The 22660-nt window shown below is 61.3% G+C and overlaps 3 protein-coding genes across 20 annotated transcripts in view; 1 reads left to right on the top strand and 2 right to left on the bottom strand.

Annotated features, from left to right (window-relative positions):
* Positions 1–27: 27 nt before the first annotated feature.
* CTU2 (cytosolic thiouridylase subunit 2) lies at positions 28–22464 on the top strand. 14 transcript variants are annotated; one of them, XR_014060080.1, is made up of 17 exons: positions 28–316; positions 1676–1848; positions 13515–13592; positions 15551–15629; positions 15802–15861; positions 16940–17000; positions 17393–17502; positions 17614–17879; positions 17958–18093; positions 18208–18339; positions 18602–18693; positions 18786–18880; positions 18978–19107; positions 19235–19301; positions 19396–19454; positions 19532–19658; positions 19952–22464. XR_014060080.1 is itself a non-coding variant. In XM_081511979.1 (16 exons), exons 4-16 carry the CDS (start codon positions 15591–15593, stop codon positions 19605–19607), a joined length of 1323 nt encoding a protein of 440 aa, XP_081368105.1. In that variant the 5' UTR covers positions 28–316; positions 1676–1848; positions 13515–13592; positions 15551–15590; the 3' UTR covers positions 19608–22464. The 14 variants fall into 14 exon arrangements, 6 of the variants coding, with proteins under 6 accessions (XP_081368105.1, XP_081368103.1, XP_081368101.1 ...); XR_014060081.1 differs by having other exon boundaries at positions 19532–19668; positions 19925–22464; XR_014060079.1 differs by lacking the exons at positions 28–316; positions 1676–1848 and adding an exon at positions 12772–12874 and having other exon boundaries at positions 19952–20100; positions 21287–22464.
* Positions 4592–12634, bottom strand: RNF166 (ring finger protein 166). Of its 3 annotated transcripts, XR_014060082.1 has the most exons (7): positions 12413–12634; positions 8434–8590; positions 7012–7124; positions 6507–6621; positions 6308–6415; positions 5747–6018; positions 4592–5608 (listed from the first exon to the last, which is right to left on the bottom strand). XR_014060082.1 is itself a non-coding variant. In XM_081511980.1 (6 exons), the coding sequence occupies exons 1-6, from the start codon at positions 12565–12567 to the stop codon at positions 5543–5545; spliced, it is 714 nt and encodes a 237-aa protein (XP_081368106.1). In that variant the 5' UTR covers positions 12568–12634; the 3' UTR covers positions 4592–5542. The 3 variants fall into 3 exon arrangements, 2 of the variants coding, with proteins under 2 accessions (XP_081368106.1, XP_081368107.1); XM_081511980.1 differs by lacking the exon at positions 5747–6018; XM_081511981.1 differs by lacking the exons at positions 5747–6018; positions 8434–8590 and having other exon boundaries at positions 7012–7079; positions 12454–12634.
* Positions 19684–22660, bottom strand: part of PIEZO1 (piezo type mechanosensitive ion channel component 1 (Er blood group)) — a 64370-nt gene continuing 61393 nt past the window's right edge. For all 3 annotated transcript variants that reach the window (XM_081511972.1, XM_081511970.1, XM_081511971.1), the window contains 7 exons: positions 21280–21468; positions 21093–21185; positions 20841–21013; positions 20609–20731; positions 20454–20533; positions 20173–20362; positions 19684–20090 (listed from right to left, as the gene is read on the bottom strand). In XM_081511972.1, coding sequence (XP_081368098.1) covers positions 19841–20090; positions 20173–20362; positions 20454–20533; positions 20609–20731; positions 20841–21013; positions 21093–21185; positions 21280–21468 — 1098 coding nt within the window. In that variant the 3' untranslated portion in view covers positions 19684–19840. The remainder of the gene's footprint in view (positions 20091–20172; positions 20363–20453; positions 20534–20608; positions 20732–20840; positions 21014–21092; positions 21186–21279; positions 21469–22660) is intronic.

Below are 22660 nucleotides of genomic sequence, written 5' to 3'. Positions count from 1 at the left end.
CGGGGCGGGGCCGCGGGGCGGGGCCGCGGGGCGGGGCCGCGGGCCACGCCCAGGACAGGTGCGCGGGCCGCGGGGGAGGGAGCGCGTGGCTGCGTGTCCAGCCCACGGGACTTCTCTGGCGTGTGCCATGAGTCACGCCGACCCCGAGACCTGGCGCGCCCACTCGCCGTGGGCTGAAGGGCGGAGGTCAGGGCTGGGCGGAAGCCGAGCTGGGCTCAGTTCACCCTGTGGTGGGAGCGTGAGCAGAGCCTAGCCTCGGAGAACCTGCTCCAAGCCAGTTATAAACCCGCTCCGCCTCCTGAGCAAACCCGCAAAGGTAGGTCTGATGAGTGCCAGCCCTGAACTTCAGAGCTGACCCTGCTGACTCGCTAGAGTGGTGACCAGCGGCTCGACCGGCCTAGGGGAGAGTGGCCCTCTCCCAGTGGGAGGAGACATAAGACAGCACTTTAGCAGTTGGCTTCAGAAAGCTCATTTGGTGGGAGAAAGGACATTGCCTGGCATTCTGGAATTCCGAGGGTTCAGACAGGTAGCTGTGGGAAGTGCAGTGAGAGGGCAGTGCATGTACCTGCTGCTGCGGCCTAGTCTGTGTAACCCAGGCAGCCTCACCTTCTGTGTCTTTTGGAGTTTTCAGTGCCACTGACAGCCAGCCATGCCTGCATGTCTGGTCCCTTCTGATGTGGACATTTTATGAGTTTAGGGGTCGGTCTCTGGCAGGGGTGGAGGGACACACTGCCAGGCCCCTGAGAACTGCCAGACACTTCCCTGGCTGTGCAGCACGCCTGCCTTGAGAGGCGCAGGTGCCACGTGCAGCCTGGTGTTTTGCCAGCCAGGAGCCTGGGGGCAAGTGGAGGTGGTGGGGAGTCCACAGAGGAGCCTCAGAGAGATGTGGGGAGGGAGGCCTGAGTCACACGGGGTCTTACATGCCTTCAGTTTTGCAGAAAAGAAAAAGTGCTGAGTTAGGTGACAGTGGGACTGGGACTGGCACTTCCAGCCTCATTCAGGGTGTCTGTTGCTTGGTTAGGGCTCATGGAAGGACAGACAGGTGGGGCAAGATGGGAGAAGATGTCTGTCTCTCCCATCACCTGGCCTACCACCATGTTGCCATTTGCATGCATTTCAGAGAACATGTGGCTGCCTTCTGCTTGTTTATCGCTCCCGTGGCCTCAAGCTTTCCGTGTGTACCTTCCCTTCCTTTTCCTCTTCCCAGATGTAGATAACACTTGCAGATACCCAGGCCAACCCTGCACCCACAACATCCTTCCTCGCTCAGTAAACCACTGTGTGGCCACTCCAGGTTGACCTTAGTCCCCAGAGGGACTTGCGCACTCCCATGGAGAACCAGCTGATCTCATCCAGGAAACACCCCAGGGATTTCGAGGGACCCTAGAGCACACTCTGGGGTGGGGTGCTCCTTTCCGAGGGCCTCCATGAGTAGTGACCCAAAGGGAAGTTTGAGGTCCCTGCCTACTGCTCAGAACTGCCCTCCTGTGGTCACACAGACTCTCTGTTCGGCTGTGACTCAGGGTTGTGTCCAGGCCAGACTGGAATAGGACTCACAGAGGAGAACCCAAGTGTCTGCCCTGTTCACACCTGTGCAGCCCTGGGAGGTCGGAGGCAGTAGCTCCTCACTCTGCTCTGTGTCCTCTGTCTTCAGTATGACCACCTTGCCTTGCAGCTAGGTCCTGTGCTACGCTGTCGGAAGCCCACTCCCCCCGGCCTCCTGGAATGGTGCTCCCCACCAGAGCAGGACCTGCAGGGACTCCGGGGTCTGCCCTTGACACTTGGCGACGTCAGCTTGTGGCCACCCGCCCGCTTGCCTCTGTCAGACACTGAGCCAGCAGAGCCCAAGTAAGATTGTTACAATTCCTCCTACATTGGTGTTTTCTTTCTTTTACAGGTGGGTTTTGTTCTTTCCTGTGCTTTACAATGTGGCTCTGGGCTTGTGCACCTGTATTCCGTTGAGCCTGGATTTTCTACTAATTGGGTTTCGTGGCCCGATGCGGAAAGCCCCTCCCTGTTAGATGCAGCCCAAGGGCTGGCCAGGTGGGACGCTCTCGCCCTCCCCCACAGTGCCTGGGCGAGGTTGGGTCTGTGGTCAGGGCTCAGGATGCCTGTCAGATTAGATGGAAAAGTGTCAGATGTGGTCCAGGCATGCCCCTCCCCAGGGATCTCTCGAGTGTAGACACCTAGGTGAAGGTACCTGGCCCTGCAGTGGGCCTGGCTCTGGGGCTCAGAATGCCACTCAGAACCTGGCCTTGCAGCTGGGGCTCAGCTGTCCCAGGACTCAGGGCACTTGCCCTGGTGGTGTGGCCCCTGTGTTGGTGTGTAGCATATTTGTCATGAGGGCATGGCTGTGACAGCCTGCCTTGGAGCATCCTCGTGGCTGTCCAAAGTCATGGACCCAGGGCTCTGGCTCAGGCTGGTGGCCAGTATGTGTGTGTGGTCACCCCTAGAAGGGGCTCACAGCTGCTGACAGCTGCAGGGTCCCTCTAGATGGCTGGTTGTTAGAGGTGATACTGGTTCTTAAATGGGGGGAGGAGTTCACCAAACACATGCTGTGTGACGTGGGGTTTCAGGGAGGGGACCCTGACCTTTACCCTGACCCACACTAGGTGTGTCACCGGGTGCTGAGCCTCACAGGTAATGTGGGGCTGAGGAGGGACGCACACATGTACAATGTGTCAGTGCTCGGATGTGTGAGTGCGTGCAGGCCTGCACTCTGGCGTGCACACGAGTAATGCTGCAGGAGCTGTTCCGTGTGTCACCGCGGTCAGGCTTCCGCAGGTGGGCCGGGGTTTGCAGGGGAGTGTCTGCTGGTGCACAGCCGAATTCCCAACTCTGGGCTCCACAGCACCCTCTCAGAGCCCTTTCCCCATCTGGGCCCTCGTTCCCAGCGGCTTGTGGGAGAGGCCGGAGGGCCACGGGGCGCAGCTCTCTTCTCTGTGATCGCGAGGGCAGCTCCTCCTGGTCGGGTCCTGGCTCTGGCAGCTGGCTGGGCCGAAGAACAGGGCTTACCACGGATTCTGGGCATGGAAGCTTGCTGCCAACAGGTGTTGATCACACGCTGCTGGGGATGTGGCCTCAGGCCCACTGTGTGGAGGTGTCTTTGGGCCCATCAGTCCCCACTGCCTTGTGGTGAGGGAGTTCAAGGCTCCTTCCAGGGAGTATGTTTCATGGGCAGACGTGTGGTACTCGGGTATGTCGGAGAGAGTCCAGAAGGAGGCGCTGCAGCCTGGGCGTCACCTCCGGGGACTGCCAATTCTGCTGTGGCCAGGAGCCCTTGGTCATGTGCTGACATGGTGGGTGCTGAGGCCTCTACAGGGCGAGACTCGGGGACAGACACCCGGGCGTCGCCTCCTTGAGGGCACTGTGAGGTCAGGACCTGCTGAGGCTGCCCCAAGGTTGCCCCTAGGACCCTGTAGGCACCAAGTGTCATGAGGGGCATGTGAGAGCAGCTCCGTCCTCCCCAGGCGGCCTGTGGGTGGCTGACCAGGCTGGCTGTGTCCAGGAGGGGGGGAGAATGTAGCTGCCTTCAGCCCCACTCCCAGGGCTGGAGGCTGACCTGGGGCTGGGACACAGGCCCAGTGACCCCAGAATCACACGTGTCCCAGACACGACATGCTGGCAGCTCTGAGCGAGAGGGAGAGCGGCAGGTCCTGGACAAGGACAGGGTGGCCAGCCCCAGAGGGGTCAGCACTGACGACTGCCAGGGGCAGGGGAGGGTCACGGCCGAGTGAGGTGCTGGGCTGGCGGGGAGGATGCAGGGCGGTGTCTGCACCTGGCCTCTGGAGCTGGGCGGTCCCCGCGCTGCCCCCGCTGGCTCCAGGCCCTGGGGGACTGGCCAGGGCCACCCTGAGGCTCCCCTGGCTGTGCACAGGGGGCTGGACCCCAGCCCCTCAGCCTCCTGCAGGAGCGGGACTTCAGCGCCACGCTCTTTCCCACCAGCCCCGGGGAAGCTGAGGCTAGGCCTGGGTGGCCCCCGGGACCACGTCACAGCCTCTTCTGGAAGGCAGCAGAAAGGACAGGCTGGCGGGTGGCATCTGTGGCCAGTGGGGTCAGAGGGTGGTCGGTGGGGGGGGGGGGTGCTGGTGGCTCCTGAGGGAGGCTTTCCATAGCGGCTAACTGTGCCCCAGGCAGGACGGTCTTCTCATGGAGGCCTCTGCTTGTCAGCCCTGCCACGGTCAGCGGGAGCCTCACCTCCTGAGGGGCAGGGTCCAGGGCACAGGCAGGGGAGGCAGGCAGGGACAGCTTGGCAGGGGCACCAGGACCCTGACCACATGGGGTTCTCATTCATGTTTTAAAGGCCTGCGGTGACTTGGAAACAGCAGGGGGTCCTGGCATTGATGTTGGCCTGAGACCACCGTCCCTGGATGGATGTCTGAGAGGAGGGCCGGCTCCTGGGCTGGGGAGTGAGGGCACATGCTGAGGGCACAGCCTGGAAGGCTGCCTGGGCAGGCTGTGGGAGCCTCTGAGGTGGAGCTCCTTGGGGAAGGACACATGCCCACAGGCCTGCAGCAGAGGACGGTCTCCTGACCCCACTCCAGCCCTCTGCTGTTAATATTTGCTGAAGGAAATGCACTGGTCAGGCTGCTTGAGATGCTCTGAAACGTTTTATTTAATTTTTTTTTTTTAAAGACAGCAATAATTTACGCCAGGAACCAAACGAAGGTGCCAGTGAGCATTTTCTGGCCTGACCAGCCACTGCCCTGGCCCCCGTGTTCTGCCACCATTGGGGATGGCCCTGCCTGGGGGGGGAGGCGGTCAGCTTCAGAACAGTGACAGTGGGGCTGAGGCCGGGACCCAGGCAGGAGGCCAGGAGCAGACCTGGCTGCCTCCGCAAGTAGCCAGACATTGGGATTTCTTGTGGCTGTTATCACAGGGACCCTGGGGAATGGCGAGGTGACCTGGGGACATGGTCACCTTGGTCCCCACGCACAGCCATTGTCCCATCTCTCCTCTCCCCCACCTATCCCACAACCATTCATTTTTGATTGTTTTTTTTTAAAAAATATAATTTTGTAAATGTCCCATAAAAATACTATTGTTCCTAGTCAAACACAGATATTGCAATATGAAGGGTAACTGCTCTGTCTTTGCTCTAGAAAACGTGAAAAGGTCATCACACTGGATAATATAGAAAAGTGCGGAACCTCTAGGTATCACAAAAGCCAGTACCGAGCGCGCAAGGGGGAAGCGTTGCCAGGTGCTGGGCTGGGCCCCCCGCGCGTCCCTGCTGGGTGGCGGGGCCTGCCGACGTGGTGGGGCCTGAAGGGTCCTCTCGGCAGGGAGGACAGCATGGCTTTGAGACACGGACAGGGGCCGCACTCTGCCCCAGTGGCTGCCCCGCGAGGCCACCTGCTCAGCCAGAGCACCGAGGAGCCAGTGGCGCTCAGCAGAAGCGCAGGCGGTGGGGACGCAGCCTCTCCTCTGGCAGCGATGCAGTTCTGCCCGGCCCTCGAGGCGCCTTCCCAGGTGGGTCTGAGCGCAGGAGCTGGCGGGCTCTGTCCTTGGAGGTGGGAAGGCTCAGCCGGTGGTGGCACCGTCAGTTCTCGGAGAGAGACAGGGCCAGGGCGGCCTGGAAGGCGGCCTCCTCGTCGATGCTGTAGTCCTGGAAGACAGGGGCGGAGCTGGGCGGGACGCCATGGTCTCTCAGGGCCACCCCCGCCCGGTCACCTCAGACAGACCAGCATCCAGTCCCCCCTGCCTTGCCTCCATTCAGCCCTCATGGTCATGGGGTCCTAGGCACCTTGTGGCAACTAGTGGGGATGGTCTGGCTGCCCTTAAGTCCACACAGCGAGCTGCCCTGAGGACACTGCGCCCAGTGATGGAGGGCTGGACAGACTGTGCGCAGTGAATGAGAGGAACGAGAGCTGTCCTTTCCCCCCAGATTCAAGGATGGCGCAGGGGGGAAGCCAGCACCCCCGTGTTTCTACCATCAGGACCAGGTGCGGGTGGAGTGGAGGCAGGATCCTACAAGGCCAGGTGCCTGGAGGTTGGCGGGGGACAGGAAGAGCAGGCCTGGGGGCACACAGGAGGAGAGCGTCTGCAGGTGGGATGCGGCTCTTTTCCAGTAGGCACTGGAGGGGCCCGTCCCCAAGGAGGGTCTGTGTCCCCAGGCCTCAGTGCAAAACCAGGGAGACGGTGCCTCTGCGATGGCGCCTCCCCCAGAGGAGCCCCGAGTGAGCAGATGGTTGGCCCGTGGGTGAAGGGCTCACTCTGCACAGCTCAGAGCCCCAGGCCTCTAGTGGCCCTGCGGACCCGCCCACCACCAGCACTGGGGGGGCAGGGGGGAAGGCGGGTCACCCACCACGAAGGTGTCGTAGGAGAACTTGTGCCTGTGGAGCAGGTGTTGCAGGAAGTTGGCGCTCTTGTAGCTGGGGTCACCCCAGGGCATGGCCGAGCAGATGGGACACACCTGGGACAGAGCCGGGGGGTGGGGGGTGAGCCCACGGGGCCTGGGAGGCCCTGCATGTGGGGAGCAGGGTCCTGGGGGAGGGCAGGCTTACCACGCGGTTGGGGTCGCTGCGGTGGTTGTCCACGCAGTGCTTCACCAGCTCCTGCTGGTCCAGGTTGCGGGCGCCACAGTAAGGGCAAGCGAAGGTGGACCTGTTGGGGACGGCGCTGGGGCGGGGGCAGGGGTGAGTGGTGCTGCCCGCCCTCCTACGGCCCTGCAGGCTCGCCCTCCCCCGCACCGTGGGCCCTGCTGTGGAGCCCCTGCCCTCCTCTGCACGTTCCACCAGGACCTCCCACCTAGTAACTCCCAGTCTCTCCTTCCTTGACGTGGCTGCCCACCCAGAGTGGTGTCTGTCCAGCCCCAGCCTAAGGACTGTGCACCCCACAGGGAGGTGACAGGTGGCCCAGGCCAGGCCCTTCTGGGTCCCCACCTGCAGGGGTTGAGGCCCTCCACAGGGGGCCCAGCAGCCCTCCCACCTCCTCAGGGCAGAGCCACGATGCCCACCCTGTGACGTAGGCCAGAAACTGCCCACAGAGGATGACCTGCGCGGGGCCTACCTGGGGATGGGCTGGGACGTGGGCACCACAGGGACGAACTTGGGACAGTTGGCCATCTGCTCCTGGACCTTCACGCAGGAGGCCACATGCACTCTCATCTTGGCCAGCGTCACCTGGGCAGAGAGAGGGCAGGGTCCCCTGGCTCCTGACACCCTGGCCAGCACCTCGGCTGGAGAAAGAGGCTGATGTACCCAGGGCTGCGGAGCCGCACCCAGAAGCAGGCGCTCACAGCTCACGCTGTGGTCGTGCAGGGGGAAGGGGGCCTCCAGAGAGCAGCCCTGACAGGGCCCCTGGGGAGCTGGGGTACATGGGAGAGTTGTTTGTTTAACTGATTGATTTGGCTGCTCTGGGTTTTAGTTGCCCCACTTGGGATATTTAGCTGGCCCTTGTAGGATCTAGTTTCCTGACTAGGGGCCGAACCCAGGCCCCCTGCATTGGGAGCGTGGAGTCAGCCACTGATCACCAGGGAAGTCCCATAGGAGGGTGTTTATTTGTGAAAAATTACCACTCATAATGGGAGCCAGCAGACAAAATTCTAGGCAGTCAGATGTGCTGAAAACTCCTTACCAAGAAGTAGGAAAGGAATTGTGACACAACCTTCTCGGTTACCAGGTTGCCCACTCTGGCCAGAGGTGGAACCAGCTCAGAACAGGGCAAGGCAGGGGAGTGCTGGCTGCCCAGGGCAGGCAGGAATGAGTGGGAAAAGGAAGAGGCCCGGGGAGCCCTCCTAGGTGGCACAACAGGAACCAGGGGGCGGGGGCAGGGCAGGGGCCTCTAAGAGCACCCACCCGGGGCCAGGGGTACAGGGGGAGGGCCTCCTGACACCAGCCTGGCCCCCCTCTGCCCAGGGCTGGGGATGCTGCGCAAGGCCTGACCCTCTGATCCTGCCTGTGTGGAAAGAACCACGACACAGACCGAGCGCGGGGGTGCCTCACGCTGCTCTTGGGCTGGGAGGGAGGGGCACGAGAGCCCGAAGGAGGCCCCTGGACATTCAGACCTTTCACCCTGAGGACAGAGCAACCAGGGCCACTTCCTACTGTGGTGACTCAGGAGAGTTAACCTGTTAACCTGAGCAACGGTGGAATCTGAAAACCTCACATCACGTTCCGCTCCCAGGCTGGGTCACTTGCAAGGTGGTGCGCCTGCCTGCGGGAACAGCGGGCGTGAGGCGGGCTGGGGGGCTCGGGTGCTGGAGGGACAGGTGGGCCTGGGCCTGCCTCAGTCACCGCCTGCAGCGCGAGGGTCACTGGGGTGTTAGGCTGCGTCTAGGGTGGGCTCAGCTCAGCCCCTGTCCCCGCATCAGCCACAACCCAGAGCCTGGGCCATGCTCGGGAAGTGAGTGGAGCAGCAGGTTGCTCAACAGGACCAGGGGGTGGCCTGAGCCCGGTTGCCCCGCGCACCCACTAGGAGCCCAGCCAGTACCTTTTTACTGCAGCCTCGGCAGGGTGCCTTGTAGGACGCGAGCTGCTTCTCCACGTGGGCAGCCTTGTCCACCTTCTTGGGGTCAAAGGGCAGGCGGCACAGTGGGCACAGCGGGGACGGCACCTGCAGGCAGGGCTGGAGGCACTCCCCACAGAACCTGCAGGGAGGACACGGGCCTGAGGGCTGCGCGCCCCTATGTCAGCAGGTGCTTCTGTGCGGGGCCTGTGGGCGGGGCAGGCACCGTCTGGCTGAAAGACGACCCTGTCTCTGCCCCATTGTGGGCTCCTGAACTGCAGCCGGACCCCCGGTCCTGTGCTGGCCCCCAGACTTGGTCCCAACAAGAGCACTGGCTGCAGGAGGGCCAGGGCCCCCCATCTTACTGCCACAGGTGATGACAACACCTCGGGGGCTCCAGGACAGCTTGGGAGACCCTGGAGTCCCTCCACACACTAAGTCTGGAGGTAAAATCACTAACCCCCAGTGCTGAGAGGAAACCACAGGGCCCCAGGGCCCAGTACTCACTGGATGGAGCAGGGCCAAGGCTGGCCAGGGAGCATCACCAGCCTTGGGAAATGCCCTGTCCCCAGGCAAGTAGGTCTTGGGCCGGGCCTGAGCAGAGGCGTGGTGGCAGAGGGGCTGTGCCCAGGCGCCCAGGCTCCTCTCGGCTCTGAGCTCTTAGCCATGTCTCTGGAGGTGCCGTGTCCTGCACCTGAGGGTGCTTGGCCACGGCAGCTTGTGTTCACAACCAGTCCTGTGCTGAGGAAGAGCACACGCTGCAGGTCGAACACTCTCAGGTGGGGACAAGAGGGACCGAGAGCCTGATCTCAGGACCAGCTCAGTCCAGCCTTGTAGGAAGTACCGAGGGGTATGCTCAGCAGAGACCGGGGCCTTGTCCACAGCGCACAGGCTCAGCCCCGCAAGAAAGGGGGCACCTTGGCGGCCTGCACAAACCCTGCTGGGCATCGGGGTGCACTGTTCCACAGGCGTCAGGCAGGTGGGGCTGCGGGACATTTCTAGGGGCACAGACAGCCCAGCTGAGAAGGTCCCTGTCCTTCTGCCGCATACTTTCACCTCTTCTCAGGAAGTGGCATCTCAGGTGATCCAGAGGCCCTTCTCCTGCACGCTGGCTTCCGTGCAGCCACCTCTGTGTGCTTTCAGGGAGGGGATGTGTCCCCTGAGCCACAAGGAGCTCGAGGAAGCTCACGGAGCGCTGGGCTGAGAGTGTACTCAGGACAAACTGGCCTTGGGTCGGGAGAGGGGCGCCTGGTGGGGAGGGGAGGCAGGGAAGCTGTGGTTCCAGAAGCAGGACAAGCCCTGCCTGACCCGCCCGCTGCACTGCCAGCTCGTGTCTTACTCCCTAAGGAGCCAGGGGCAGAATGAGGTGCAGCATGGCCCCTGCCCTCGCAGGTGCACGGAGACTTGGTTGGGGGGTGGGGGGGAGGCCCATCAGCTGGCCAGAGCCTCTTCTTCGTGGGGCCATTGCTCCAGTGCTGCCCCCACTGGTCACCCCCTGCACAGACACAGGGGGGCCGCCTGGGACCCAAGCCTCTCAGGCCACTGAGCCGGAGGACAGAGGCCTTGCGAACTGCACAGAGAAGCCCGCTCCAGGCTGGTAAATGCTCGGCAGTCCCGGGTCTCTGCAGGCACTGGCCCACGGGTGCTGGGGGCTGTGGCCGCAGAAGGGGCCTCAGTGACAGGGGCTGAGAGGCTGGCATAGCCCAGCAGCCTGAGCTCCAGCCTTGGCTTTGCTGCACACCTGGGAACTGCCCTCGGCCGCCGTGATCGCCTTTTCCTTGTGCAGGAAGAGTAACGGCACCTGTCTCTCAGGCCTCTGCAAGCAGGGAGGACTCAGAAAATGTCTGTTACCACCATTCCCTACGCATCTCCTTACACATGAGTGTGCCAGTTTTTCTACAACTTCTGTTCGTTAACAGACTGCACGTGGGGACACTTAAGCGGGGGACAATGTGACGGCACTGACCAGAGGGCGACAGAAGAGGCACAGTGGCTGGAGGCAGCCCAGGCAGAACTCTGGCCCAAATACACTGGCACTAGGGGAGGCTTCGTCAGAGCGTTAGAAACAGCCAGGTGGCTTCTGGTTCCAGATGCGGCTTACTGCCCAGGGCGTCCCCTGAGTGTGACAGATCACTGGCTTCCTCTGGGGACTTCCTGGGAGCGCTTCCAGTCTCCACTGAGGAGCCCCCTTGCCTCTGGGCTCTTGCTGGAAAGCCCTCCCTGTGACCTGTCTTCTTCTGTCTGGTGCTGGAGCAGAAGTCCAGGCCCAGGCAGGGCTGCTGTCACCTCCAGAAAACCTATTTTGTGGAAGGAAACTGCTTAGTCAGGTAGCTGTGGGGTGAGGTGGATAACCAGACCACCAGCAGATATTTAAAAGGAAAGGTGTGTCTTTAAATCTTTTGTGTTCGTTTGCGCACATGCCTTCAAAACATCGGACAAGAAACTTATGGAAAGTAAGCAGCAGAGATAAACAGCCAGGAGGTTTACATCGGCAGGTATGGTCAGGAAGAAAATATTTTTATGGCAGAAGCTGAAGAAGAGGCTGCTGCAGGACCAGCTTCAGGAACAGGAGGAGAGGGGTCTGATTCTTCCAAGAAAAGTGTGGGGAGAGGGTATTATAGAAGAATATGCTTTCACAGCAGTTTGTGTAGTTCTGTATTCTAAAAAGACTTATTTGGGAAAAAAGGTTTGTGCCTAGGGCTGGGTGAGTGTTGATAAAAATCCTAAGCCCAGGAAAGGCTTTCTAAAATTGGGCCCCAAGACAAGCTCTGCAGCTCTCTCAATGATTGGATGGAAGAAGCTGAACACACTGTGACAACACCCACTGATGTGTGTTGACGAGAGAGGTGCTGTTCAAAGGCTGCCCCTGCCAAAATGTCACAAACAGCATGAAAAAGTGAGGCACAGCGCTTTCGGGACTAGTCAGCAGCGCTCTCCCAGGGTGCGCAGGTGGGTGTCTGTGCCGCCTGCACTGCGTGTGTGTGAAGGCTTCCCGACTCCTGACACTGTCCTGCAGCCTGAGGATACACAGCATACACACCTGGCAGTTCCAGTTCCCTCTTTGCATCAAGAACCTCCTAGGCCAGCTGCCTTTGTTTGCAAAATGTTCTGGGGCCTCCTACTATCCTGGGTGCACCTCGGCCCCACCTCCTCAGCAGCTATGCGGGCAGCCAAGCCCTCCTGTCTCCTCTCTCACCCTGCTAATTTCACTCAAGAGCTGTGTTAGTCAGCCTTCTGGAGAGTTGGAGACTACACACTCTTATCTCAGGCCCCTCCCAACCAGGCTGGCAGCTCCCAGAAGACATGAGTGCAGCTCTCTGCTGGGAGAAGAGCCACATCCTCAGGTTTTGTGTTTCTGAAACAACCGGCCCTGGCGCAGCTTGAAACCCTAGCAAGGTGTGTGGCATCTGGTCCCCCGAGGGTCAGCTTGCCTGGCTGCTCAGTGACCCATGGTGACCCAAGTTCTCTATCAAAACAAAACAGCACCAGACTCCAAGCAAGCCTTTGTCCAAACTTTAGGGAACTCCTCTCCTCTGCAGTCAAGACAAGCTGACAGCGGATCCAAAAAATAGTTGACATCAAAAGCCACAAAGCATTTATTTACAACTGCCCACCCCGGTCTCCACGGGACCAGATGTTAGGCGACTGGTACAGACGTCGCGCCCGCTGCCCTCTGAGTTCCCAGGAAGGCCTGCCGAGGCCGTCAGCGGCTCCTGGCACCCGAGACCGGGCAGAGCTGCAGGTCGGCCCTGTCTGCTGACGGGGTGATCGGGGTCGAGCGCCCGGGGCGGGCGGGCAAGACGCTGGGCTGAGGCGGATGGACGTGCCCAGAGGGCAGAAACGGCGCTGCGCGTGGAGCCCCTCGCCCCTCAAGTCCTCGCGCGCTGGGACTGCGCTGGGGTGGCCTCAGACCTCCCCGCGGCGGTGCCCGACCCCGCGGCCTCCCGGAGGCCAGCGCACTCACGTGTGGCCGCAGCTGCCGATGGCCACGGGCCGGTGGTAGACTTCCAGGCATATGGGGCAGCTGTACTGCGCCTCCAGGGCGCTGTCGCCGCCCGCGGGCCCGCCCGGCGGCTGTCGCTGCTGAGCCGAGCCTACCAGGCTGCGGAACATCGCCATCCCGGGGCCCGGCCCGCCGCCGCCACCGCCACCGCCCCTGTCCCGGCTCGGCCTCCGCGTCGCGGCCGCGCCGGCGCTGAGTTGACGTCATAAGGAGCGCCCGCCCCCGGTTCGAGCGTCACGGCTGCGCCGGCGCCATGTTGCGTCATATGGAGCGACCGCCCCTCACGCCGGCGCTTAGGTGACGTAGTCAGGATGCGCCCCGCCTCTGCCGTCGAAGCTGTCTGAGAGGCGACTTGGCCATGTGCGAGATGTCTGAGGAGTACCGGGAGTCCGCCCCCAAGGGGCCGCCGCCTCCACGGCTTGGGTAAAAGTTGGGCAGCTGTACCCTCCGCTTCCTTTCCGACTCTCCGGCAAGCGGCGAGCCCTGCCCCGAGGGCCAGCCCGTGGGCGCTTTGCGCTCGGTCTTGGGGGCCACGCTCCGGGAAGCCCGGAGACCGCCCAAGGCGGGTCCTGGGAGTCCAGGAATCTCTGGTGTGGGGTGGACCTCGCTCCTCAGCACCCGGGGAGTGCCTGGCAAGCCCGTGGTGAACATTTCGCGCTCTCACCTCTAATTTTTGTAGCCAGTGGAATGGTTTCGCCTCTGACCAAACTTTTTACTCGGCGAGGAAAGTCGGCCTCCCGGCCGCTTCTGCACTCTGGTTCCAGTTTTCCCCTCTAGGGTCTCCCAGAGCGAGCTGTCTCTCTTCTCGTGCCACCCCTAAGAGACTGAGCCCACTGAGATGGCTTTAACGAATTGAAATCCCCTTAGGGCCCTGGTATTTCCTCAGAGGGGTAGTCTGGAGAAGATAGAAGGTCCGGTCTGTGAGGTGCAGCACCCCCCCACCCCACCCCCAACCATAGCCTGTCTGGTACAACAGCTTGGGATGAGAAACCGGCTGCCGCCTCCTTGAAGCCCCTGAGCGCGTGTAATCAGTGTCCTGGTCTCTCTTCTCCCAATGCCTCAGAACCCGGGATCAGAAGTGTGTGAAGTGCAAGGAAGGCCTGCCTGTGGTGGTGATCCGGGCTGGAGATGCCTTCTGCAGGTGAGGCCTGGAGATGGGAGGTGACCCGGCACACATGGTTTCAGTAACCAGGACTACCTCCATTTCTGTGGCTTTATTTCTTGCTTTTGAAAGCATTTTACTCCTAATGTCCAGGGGTGGGTGAGTGTGTGTGTATGGCTATGAGTGTCGGTTCTTGTGTGAGTGCCGTTCTCCCATCATCCAGGCGTGCATCAGGTGGCAGGAAGGTCCGGGTGGAGCTTACAGAGAGAGTTGGGAGCGAAGGTGAAGAGGAGTGTGGTGCAGGCAAGAAGAGCTCTTCAGGGCAGCTGGAATGTATTCATGGGCAGCTTGGAGCACCCTGGGTGCTCTGGCAGACGCTCTGTGTGTTGCCTGTATTACTTGTGAGAGAGAGAGAGAGGAAAGGGGGGTTCTGACCTCCCAGCTGTGGGGGCACCTTTGGGGGTTTTTCGGTTTCTTTTTTTGTTTGTTTGATTTATTTGGCTGCATCAGGTCTTAGTTGAGGCATGTGGGATCTAGTTCCTTGACTAGGGATGGACCCCAGGCCGCTGCATTGGGAGCACAGACTCTTAGCCACTAGACCACCAGTGGCAATCTGTGGGGGGACCTCTGGACAGGAGCAGGGGTTGGTCCCAGAGAGGCCTAGCATGCTCCATCCAGTCTGAAGCTGTCTGTGGCCCTGTCATGTTGCCTGTGAATCATAACTTTCAGTGTCTGGTCATGTTCATGGGGTCCATAGCTCCACAGGGGTCAGGCTCAGCGCCTGCTTTATGAAATTCTGGTGATGTGGCATGCATAGCAAACAAACACGTCGAATTATTTGATGAGCTCGCATTTTTAAATTGGTCTCGCAGAGTATCAGACTCTACTTAACTAAGTTTCTGAAAAAGAAGCCAAAGGGATGAAATAAGTTGTTTTCTACAAACTTTCTCATAGTTGCCCATTTTTTGGGGGGGGGCGGCGAGTAGACTTACTGTGTGCTGTCAGGAAATATGTTTTCTATACAAAAGTCACTGCTTTAACCACATAAGAGCATCTGGAAATGATGTTCTCTCCAGTCTGCTTGGAGAGCTCCCCAATGAGGAGGAGAGAGGCCACAGCGACTCCTCCTGGGCCCAGGGCTCCCCTTCCCCGCTTGCTTCATCTGGGAAGAGGTGGCAGGCTGATCTTCCAGGTTGTAGATTTTGGCAGTCTGGGTTTTGAGCAAGTTCCTCATTGGTGGAGAAGGTCAGCATGTAGGAAGCCCTTGCCTCTCCTGACCAGAGGGAGAGCGTGGTTTCTGGGGCCTCACGGTGCTGGAGGGGGCACGGCTGTGGCAGCCGCAGGGTCCTCTCTGCCATCGTGAGCATCCATGTATGCACGAGGAACCTCCCAGGGCCCTGACCTTCCAGGAGTCACCCTGTGGCGATCCCCTGGGGTCCCTGGAGCCTCAGTGTTCTGCTGTTAAGTTACTGTCCACAAAGCCTCCACGGAGTGTTTGGTCAGCTGTTCATAAGCAGGGCCTGTTCTGTGTTGGGGGCTGTTGTGACACTAGATCGTCTGACCAGGAAGAAGAAAATGCTGTGGGGGCACAGCCCCAGGCTTGGCCGCTGTCTGGGGCAGCGCTGCTCCCCTCTGCTCAGGTCCCTCTGCTTCCCTCTATTCCCCTCTGCTTAGGCCCCTCTGCTCCACCTGGCTGCCTGCTGGGTTGCTGGGGAGGGAGCTTGCTTTCTCTCTGCTTGTCTCTCTTCTCTCTTTCTTCTCTTTCCTCCCTTCTTTCCTCTTTTTCCTTTCTGTCTCTCTTCCTTTTTCCTTTCTTTTCTTTTTTTCCTTTCTCCCCTCACCCATCTTTGGGCACAGCCTTGATGTCAGGACACTGCTTAAAGGGTGGAAGTTGCTAAAAGAAAACGTAACCTGGTGGACTGTCAGGCTGTCAGTCTGCAAAGTGTTGGTGGGTGGCCCAGGCTGTGTTGCGGCAGCTGCTGGAATCTGTGTTGCAGGGACTGTTTCAAGGCGTTGTACGTCCACAAGTTCAGAGCCATGCTGGGGAAGAACCGGCTGATCTTCCCAGGAGAGAAGGTAGGGTGTGGCGCCCCCGTCGCAGGCGGCCTGTCCCAGCTGCATCGTGCCAGCCCCTCCCACGGGCGCACATCTGGATTCCGGGGGCACTCATGTCCGGAGACATCCGTGGGCCGAGAGGGAGGGCTGTGTTGGAGGTGCAGTGCCCCCAGTGATGTTCCTTCTTCTGCAGGTGCTCTTGGCGTGGTCTGGGGGGCCTTCGTCGAGCTCCATGGTCTGGCAGGTCCTTGAGGTATGTCTCCACACTGTCTTCCTGCCCCCAGGCCACGCCTAGCCAGTGTGGGGGGCTGGCACCAAGGGACTCTTGCTTGAGGCTGGAGAGAAAAGTCCCCTCCCCAGCCAGGATGCTTGGGGCTCTCAGATGTGGGCACGTGGACGCTGGCCCCGGAGTGGTGTGCGGAGTGCCCAGCCATGTTCAGGTTTAGCGCCCTGTCCCTTTGCTCGACTGCAGACATGTGCTGCTGGACAGCACAGGCTGTAGCACCAGGGTAAAGCGCCCCTCGAGGTGTCCAGGGGCATTCCCCTGGTCCAGGGAGGGTGTCCGGAACAAGACACTGAAGCAAGAGCAGGTGCCCCGGGGGCCATGGAAGGGCTCGGTCCTGGCAGGGGTCAGGGTGACTTCCTTGAGCAGTTTAAACGGAGGTTCGGAGAGGCAGGGGCAGGGCCTTAGGGGTTGTCAGTGGAGAGACAGGGGGCATGGGGGCTGTGCTCTGGCCCATCCGCAGGCCCGCTTTGGGCACTGGAGGCAGTGGGACTCCTCCTGGTAGCCCTGGGGCGCTTGTGAGGCCTTGACTAGCTTGGCACATACCTGGATCCCTGCGTGCCCTCTAAGGTGCGGTGGTGTGGCCTGTACCAGGGCTTCCTGGAGGCGGCACTTCTGTGCTTGGTTTTCTGCCCTTGCCTCCCGGTCCCCTCAACCTGGCTGGAGGTTGTGAGACCAATCCCCCTTCCCCCAGCCCACACCCGGCGGTGCTCTTCCCCGTGACCAGAGACGCCTTGCTGTCATGGTCTCTTCTTGCTCTGAGTGGTCTGAGGGGCTTGGCAGGGGTTTCTCGGGGTGTTTCCAGGAGGCACAGACAGGCTTTGAGGGCAGGTTTTACTTGGAGGGGGGCAGAGATACCCCAGGCAGGGCTGCTTTGAAGCATGTTGGGCTGTGCAGCCTCTCTCTGGGCCTGCGTGGAGTCCGGTATGGCACAGGGGACACTGCTGCCCTTTCCTGGGGGCCGTTGGTCTGGAAGGAGCAGAGTCTCTGCGGCAAAGTGTCTGGTGGCTTCTGGCCTTGGAGCTGAGGCCCTGTCACATCCCCCCAGGGCCTGAGTCGAGATTCTGCCAAGAGGCTGCGTTTCGTGCCAGGGGTTGTCTACATTGATGGTACGTCTCCTCCTGGGCCCTGGTGTTTGGGTGGGCCTGCTGACCACTGGCACTGTGCCCACAGGAAGCACTCCTGGGGGCATTTCTCTGGAGACAGCGTGTTTGGTGGACAGCACTGCTGCCGTCTTAAGTCTCAGACTGTCCAGGGTTGGGCAGGAATGTCTGCTGAGTGTCCACCACAGGGTCCAGGGCACTAAGAGAAGGGCGAGTTCATTGCCTGAGGGGACCTGCCCTTCCGGCCTCCACCCCATGCGCAAAGAACTCACCAGCCACTCTGAAAATGCCCCTCGAGGAGACAGGTCAGCATTCAGAGACCGCTGTCCCCAGGGCTGTTGGTCCTGACCACTGTCTGCGTCTCTTTAAGCCTCTCTTTTTCCGCCTGTGGTTCTCAGAGGGAGCCGCCTGCGGCCAGAGCCCCGAGGACAGAGCGAAAACCCTGGCGGAGGTGAAGCTGATCCTGCAGACCACTGGCTTCCCGTGGCATGTTGTGGCCTTGGAAGAGGTGGGCGGGCTGTCCCTGTTAGAAGGCCTTGGGGTGACTACTGGGTGTCCCCGAGGGGTACGGGTCTGCTTCCCCACATGAGGTGGGCCTCACAGCCCTGCCCTCCTGCAGGTGTTCCGCCTGCCGCCCTCTGTGCTGCACTGCTCTGCCCAGGAGCCGGTGGGGACGGAGGGAGCCTACAAGGCGGCCGTGGACAGTTTCCTGCAGCAGCAGCACGCACTGGGGGTCGATGGGGTGGAGCGGCAGAGCCAGCACTGCTCCCAGGATCCCCACAGCCCCGGTGGGCTGCCCACGACCACCCAGACCCAGGCGCTGTCCAGGTTGTTTGACTCGGTGAAGACGCTGACGGCCAAGGAGGAGCTTCTGCAGACCCTGCGGTGAGTCCGCCTAGCCCTGCCCCCTGAGTTCTGGGCCTGCCTGCTTGGGCTCCTGAGACCTCCTGCCTCAATCCACAGGACCCACTTGATTCTCCACGTGGCCCGGAACCACGGCTACTCCAAGGTCATGACAGGGGACAGCTGCACCCGCCTGGCCATCAAGCTCATGACCAGCCTGGCGCTGGGGAGAGGGGCCTTCCTGGCCTGGGACACGGTGCGCCTGCAAGCTGCCCAGGGGTCGCCCAGGAGGCAGGGAGAGCTCGGGACCCCCCAGCGAGTGGGAACAGCTGAGTACAGCGAGGAACACTGTCCCCCTCACCGCCCTCAGGGCTTCTCAGACGAGCGACATGGTGATGTGGTGGTGGTGCGGCCCATGCGCGAGCACACGCTGAAGGAGGTCGCCTTCTACAACCACCTGTTTGCCGTGCCCTCCGTCTACACGCCGGCCCTGGACACCAAGGTGGGCAGCGTGCATGCCCCTTGCTGTAGTGGAGCCTGCGTGGGGCGTCCCCGCCCTCCCAGAGTGGGGGCTTGTGGGCGTGGGGTGAGGGGCAGGATGGGCTCTGTCACGGTGCCTGATTGAACAGTGTGGACGCTCTAGAAGTGGGGCACCTGGCTTGCTCCACAGCAGACTCTCAGGGCTGATGCTGTGAAGCCCTGGGTCCACACTCCTCTGAGGTGGGGCCCCTCCCACAGCTGCCCCCTTGTCTCATTGCTCCTAGGCGCCCGAGAAGGCCAGCATCCACCGGCTGATGGAGGCCTTTATCCTCAGACTGCAGGCCCAGTTCCCTTCCACGGTCAGCACCGTGTACAGGTGGGTGTGTGGGGGTACTGGGGGTGGGGGGGGCACTGGCGGGGTAGAGCCCCCAGCCAGCAGTGTCTTAGAGCCCTGTCCCCACCCCCCAGGACAAGCGAGAAGCTGGTCAAGGCGCCCAGGGACGGCTTTGCCGCTGGCCCCCGCTGCCTGCTCTGCATGTGCACGCTGGACGTCGACACTGCCGGTCCGTCCTCACCTTGTGCGGTGCTGGGGCAGGGCACCATGAGTGCCCTTGGGTTTTTGTGGCCCCCCAAACCCCCTCTGCTTCTCTCCGTTTGCAGACAGTGCCACGGCTTTTGGGGCTCAGACCTCACATCTCCCCCAGGTGCAGCCCCCTGTCGCACAGGCTGGGGTGGCTGCCAGGCCCTGCTGCTGTGCCGGGATGGGCGGGGTCCCCGGCTGCTGCAGGAGGTGAGTCCCTGCCTCGTCCTGTCGTGCCCCCCACCCCGCTGTGGTCGGCACCTCAGGGCTGCATGGTATGGGTGTGCCCTGGGGTCCTCACTGAGGGCCAGGCGCTCAGTCCAGCTGTGCTCTGCAGGGAGGACCCCCAGGCCCAGGTGATGGAGCAGCTGTGCTACGGCTGCCGTGTGAACATGAAGGACTTGGTGAGCGGACATCTTTCTCCCGGGCGAGGGACAGGTGGGCACTGGCCAGCCTTGTGCCACGCAGCCCCTTGCCTGTGCTGACTCTCTGTTGCAGTCCTCCTTGGAGCCCTTGCCACCCTACATCCTGTCCGAGGCCCAGCTTCGTAGCCAGAGGTACTGCCTGTTCTGTGGGGGAGGGAGCATAGGAGGGGTCCTTCTGGGTGTCAGTTTCTATCGTGCAGTTCCCCCAGGGCCACAGCCAAGCAGGAGGTCCAGGAGTACCTGCTGGGGGACAGCGAAGATGAGGCCAGGACGGGCGAGAGCTGAGCTCGCGGACCAGCGCCTGGGACAGGAGGCTACCCGGGAGCAGGAAGGCAGGCAAGGCCAGGCAGGTGGCATGTGATTGCCCGTTTGTATAAATAAAAACGTTTTAATTAGAAAACTACAGTACGCGTGGGGGTGGGGGACAACGGGAAGGGCCAGCAGTCCTGCGCCGGGCGGGCCGCGGCTTCCTGTGACAGCAGCATCAGGCCGGGGCCTTGACTCCACCCGCGGCGGCTCTACTCCTTGTCGCGAGTCCACTTGATCATGGTCTCCGGCGAGCGGTACAGGAAGATGAGCTTAGCGTAGAGCTCCTCCTCCAGCTCCAGCTCCCGCGTCTCCCGCACCAGGAAGATGTCCTGGCAGAGCTTGAGGATGCGGTCCACGCACGGCAGCTCCTCGAACATGATGGAGTGTGAGATCTCACTGAAGAAGCCGCGCACGAACTTGCCGATGACCAGCACGATGGACACGTACAGCCCCATGATGCTGGGGGCAGGTGGGTGGGCAAGTGAGCCTTGGGGCTGCTGCTGGCCTGCACCCCATCCCGCCCTGACCTCGCCACACTCACCCGTAGCCGGCCAGGAAGCCCAGGCTGGGTGGGCTGACCTTGTCACTGAAGATGACCATGGGCAGTAGGTTGCAGTTGGCCTGGCAGTCCTGCAGCTCAATGACCCACCACTCGAGGAAGCCAGCTGCCCCCGTGCCCACACGCTCCCTGCGCAGCTGGACACGCACGCCGAGGTAGTCAGCCTCCTCGTCTAGGTGGGAACCAGGAGGTGTCAGGGCCCCCACGTGTCCAGGGCCGAGGCCGTGGTCAGCACCCCCACCCGGAACCCCTGCCCCGCTCACTGGGCTGCAGTTGCTTCACAGGGTTGGCTTCAGGCCCATTGGGGGCACGGATATACTTGGGGAAGAGGTGGGGGATGACCCTGTGGGGAGAAGCAGGGAGTCAGGCCTGGTCCAGCCCTCCTGTGGCCTCCACGCCCGGCCCCCCACCCACTCACACGGACTGGTCCGAGGTGCCTTCCAGCAGGCTGGCCAGCTGCCGCCGGGCGGTGCTGTTGGGGGCTAGGTCCAGGGTGTGCTTCTCGTTGGTGTACTCCACGCTGCCGCCCTTGGCCAGGTCCCTATGGCAGGGGCACAGTGTGACCCTGTGGGGTGTGTGACCCCTTGGGGCTGCCCCCCACCCAGAAGTTCCAGGTGAAGCGCAGGATGGGGGGCCCCTCCAGGACACACCTCTGGAAGTTCCAAGTGAAGCGCAGGGTGATGTCGGCCGTGCCGTTATACAGCTCCCGCTTCATCTGTGCCCGGCTTGGCGGGCTGATGCGCCACAGCGCCCCGGAGCTGCCCTCGATATGCACTGTGACAATATCCTCGGGGCTGTACTGGCTGATGAACTGCATGGCCAGCTAGGCACAGGGCGGCATCTCAGTGGGGAGCAGCCGGGCCCCCCTCCCACCCCAGGCAGACACACAGGGGGCCACTCACCGGGTGGGGGTCAAACTGCTTGGACAGCTCCTCGTAAGCGTGGTGCGTGAAGGGCACGATGGACGGCTGCTGGGCGCTCATGGTGAACAGGGGCTGACGGTGGGGACACGGTGACCTGGAGCCCGGAGAGGCCCCCCAGCCCCGCCACCAGCAGCCACATGAAGCCAGGCCCCCTCATGATGCTCACCTCGTAGCCGCCCAGCTTGAGGGTAACGGTGACGTCGATGGGCTGGTTGACGACGCCGACCACAGAGCGCACCAGGGACATGAAGAGCAGTGGGAACCAGATGATGGCCACGAGGAACAGGATGATGAGGCCGCCCATGCCGTACTTGACGATCTTCTTCTTCTTCTGCCCCTTGGGCTGCGGGTATTTCTGGGGGTGGGGGGGGAACACAGGTAACCCGCCTGGCCCTGTGCTGGGGCCTGGCAGAAGGCATCGTGGTCTCAGGCTCCCCTGTGACCCCACAAAGTCAAGCCTTGACTATACGTTGAAACTGAAGCCATAGTGGTGAAGACAGCTGAGTGGGGAGTAGAGCCCAAAGCCAGAACTAGACTTTCACCTTGAGGCTGTGGGGAAGGAAAGCCTTTGCCACAGAGGGCACTGGTCACCCACATCCTTGACAAAGATGAACTCAAATAGGAGACAAAGCAGTAAATGCCTTCAGGGCAAATCTATCTGATCAGGGTCTAGTGTCCGGAATATATAAGGAGCCCTCACAATGACAAAAACCCATCCAAGTAAGAACCGGGGAGAAACCTGGACAGACTGTCTCTCCAAAGACAATATACACAGGTGACCAACAAGTACAGGGAAAGATGCTTGATGGGAAACAGAAGTCACCAGGTGAAACAAGCAGCACAGTGAGACACCGCCCCCACCCTGCCAGGACACGTGAGGGCGTGGGGCAAGCAGGCTGGCGTCCCTCCACACCACACCCACAGGGCTCGGAACGGGGCTCCCAGAGACACACGGCTCCACTCCTAAGTGCACACCCAGGAAATATGAAAAGGCTGTGGAGGCTTTTTTTTTTTTAGGACGTACACAAGTCAACCACAATGGATTCCTACTCATCCATGAGAAGAAACTGGTACAGCTGCATGGATAAACTTGGACCACACTGCGCTGAGAGAAGCCAGTTGTCGAAGGCCATGTGTTATGGGTCCATGCAGCTGGCATGACAGGAACAGGCACATCAGTGTAGAGGGTGGATGGGGGCCGGGGACTGACTGCTGGTGGGGCTGGGGTTTCTGTTTGTATGATGAGTGTGGTCTTAACTGTGCAGATGCTTGTGGAGATTTGAATATACTAGAAACCATCCACCTAGTGATACGTGAATTTTATCAATAAAACTGATGAGAAAGCACAAAAGCCCAGTTAACATGTCAGTGCTCACTCTGTGACCCACAACAGTGAGCCAGGGCCCAAGAGGCCAGACCTCTCCTGCCCAGCGTCGGCTCCAGCCCCTCTGGTTGGGCCACCCCTGAGGCAGCCTCAGCCACCGTCCCCTTGGAAGGAGCCCTTTCTCGCCGCCAGGAGGATTTTAGGACAGTGCTCTCTGGACTCC

The sequence above is a fragment of the Giraffa tippelskirchi genome, chromosome 7 (assembly GCF_054371585.1).
Source record: "Giraffa tippelskirchi isolate mGirTip1 chromosome 7, T2T-mGirTip1v1.2.pri, whole genome shotgun sequence".
Classification (NCBI taxonomy): domain Eukaryota; kingdom Metazoa; phylum Chordata; class Mammalia; order Artiodactyla; family Giraffidae; genus Giraffa; species Giraffa tippelskirchi.
The sequence above is the reverse complement of the archived record's forward strand: the minus strand, read 5'-3'. Positions and strand labels throughout refer to the sequence as shown.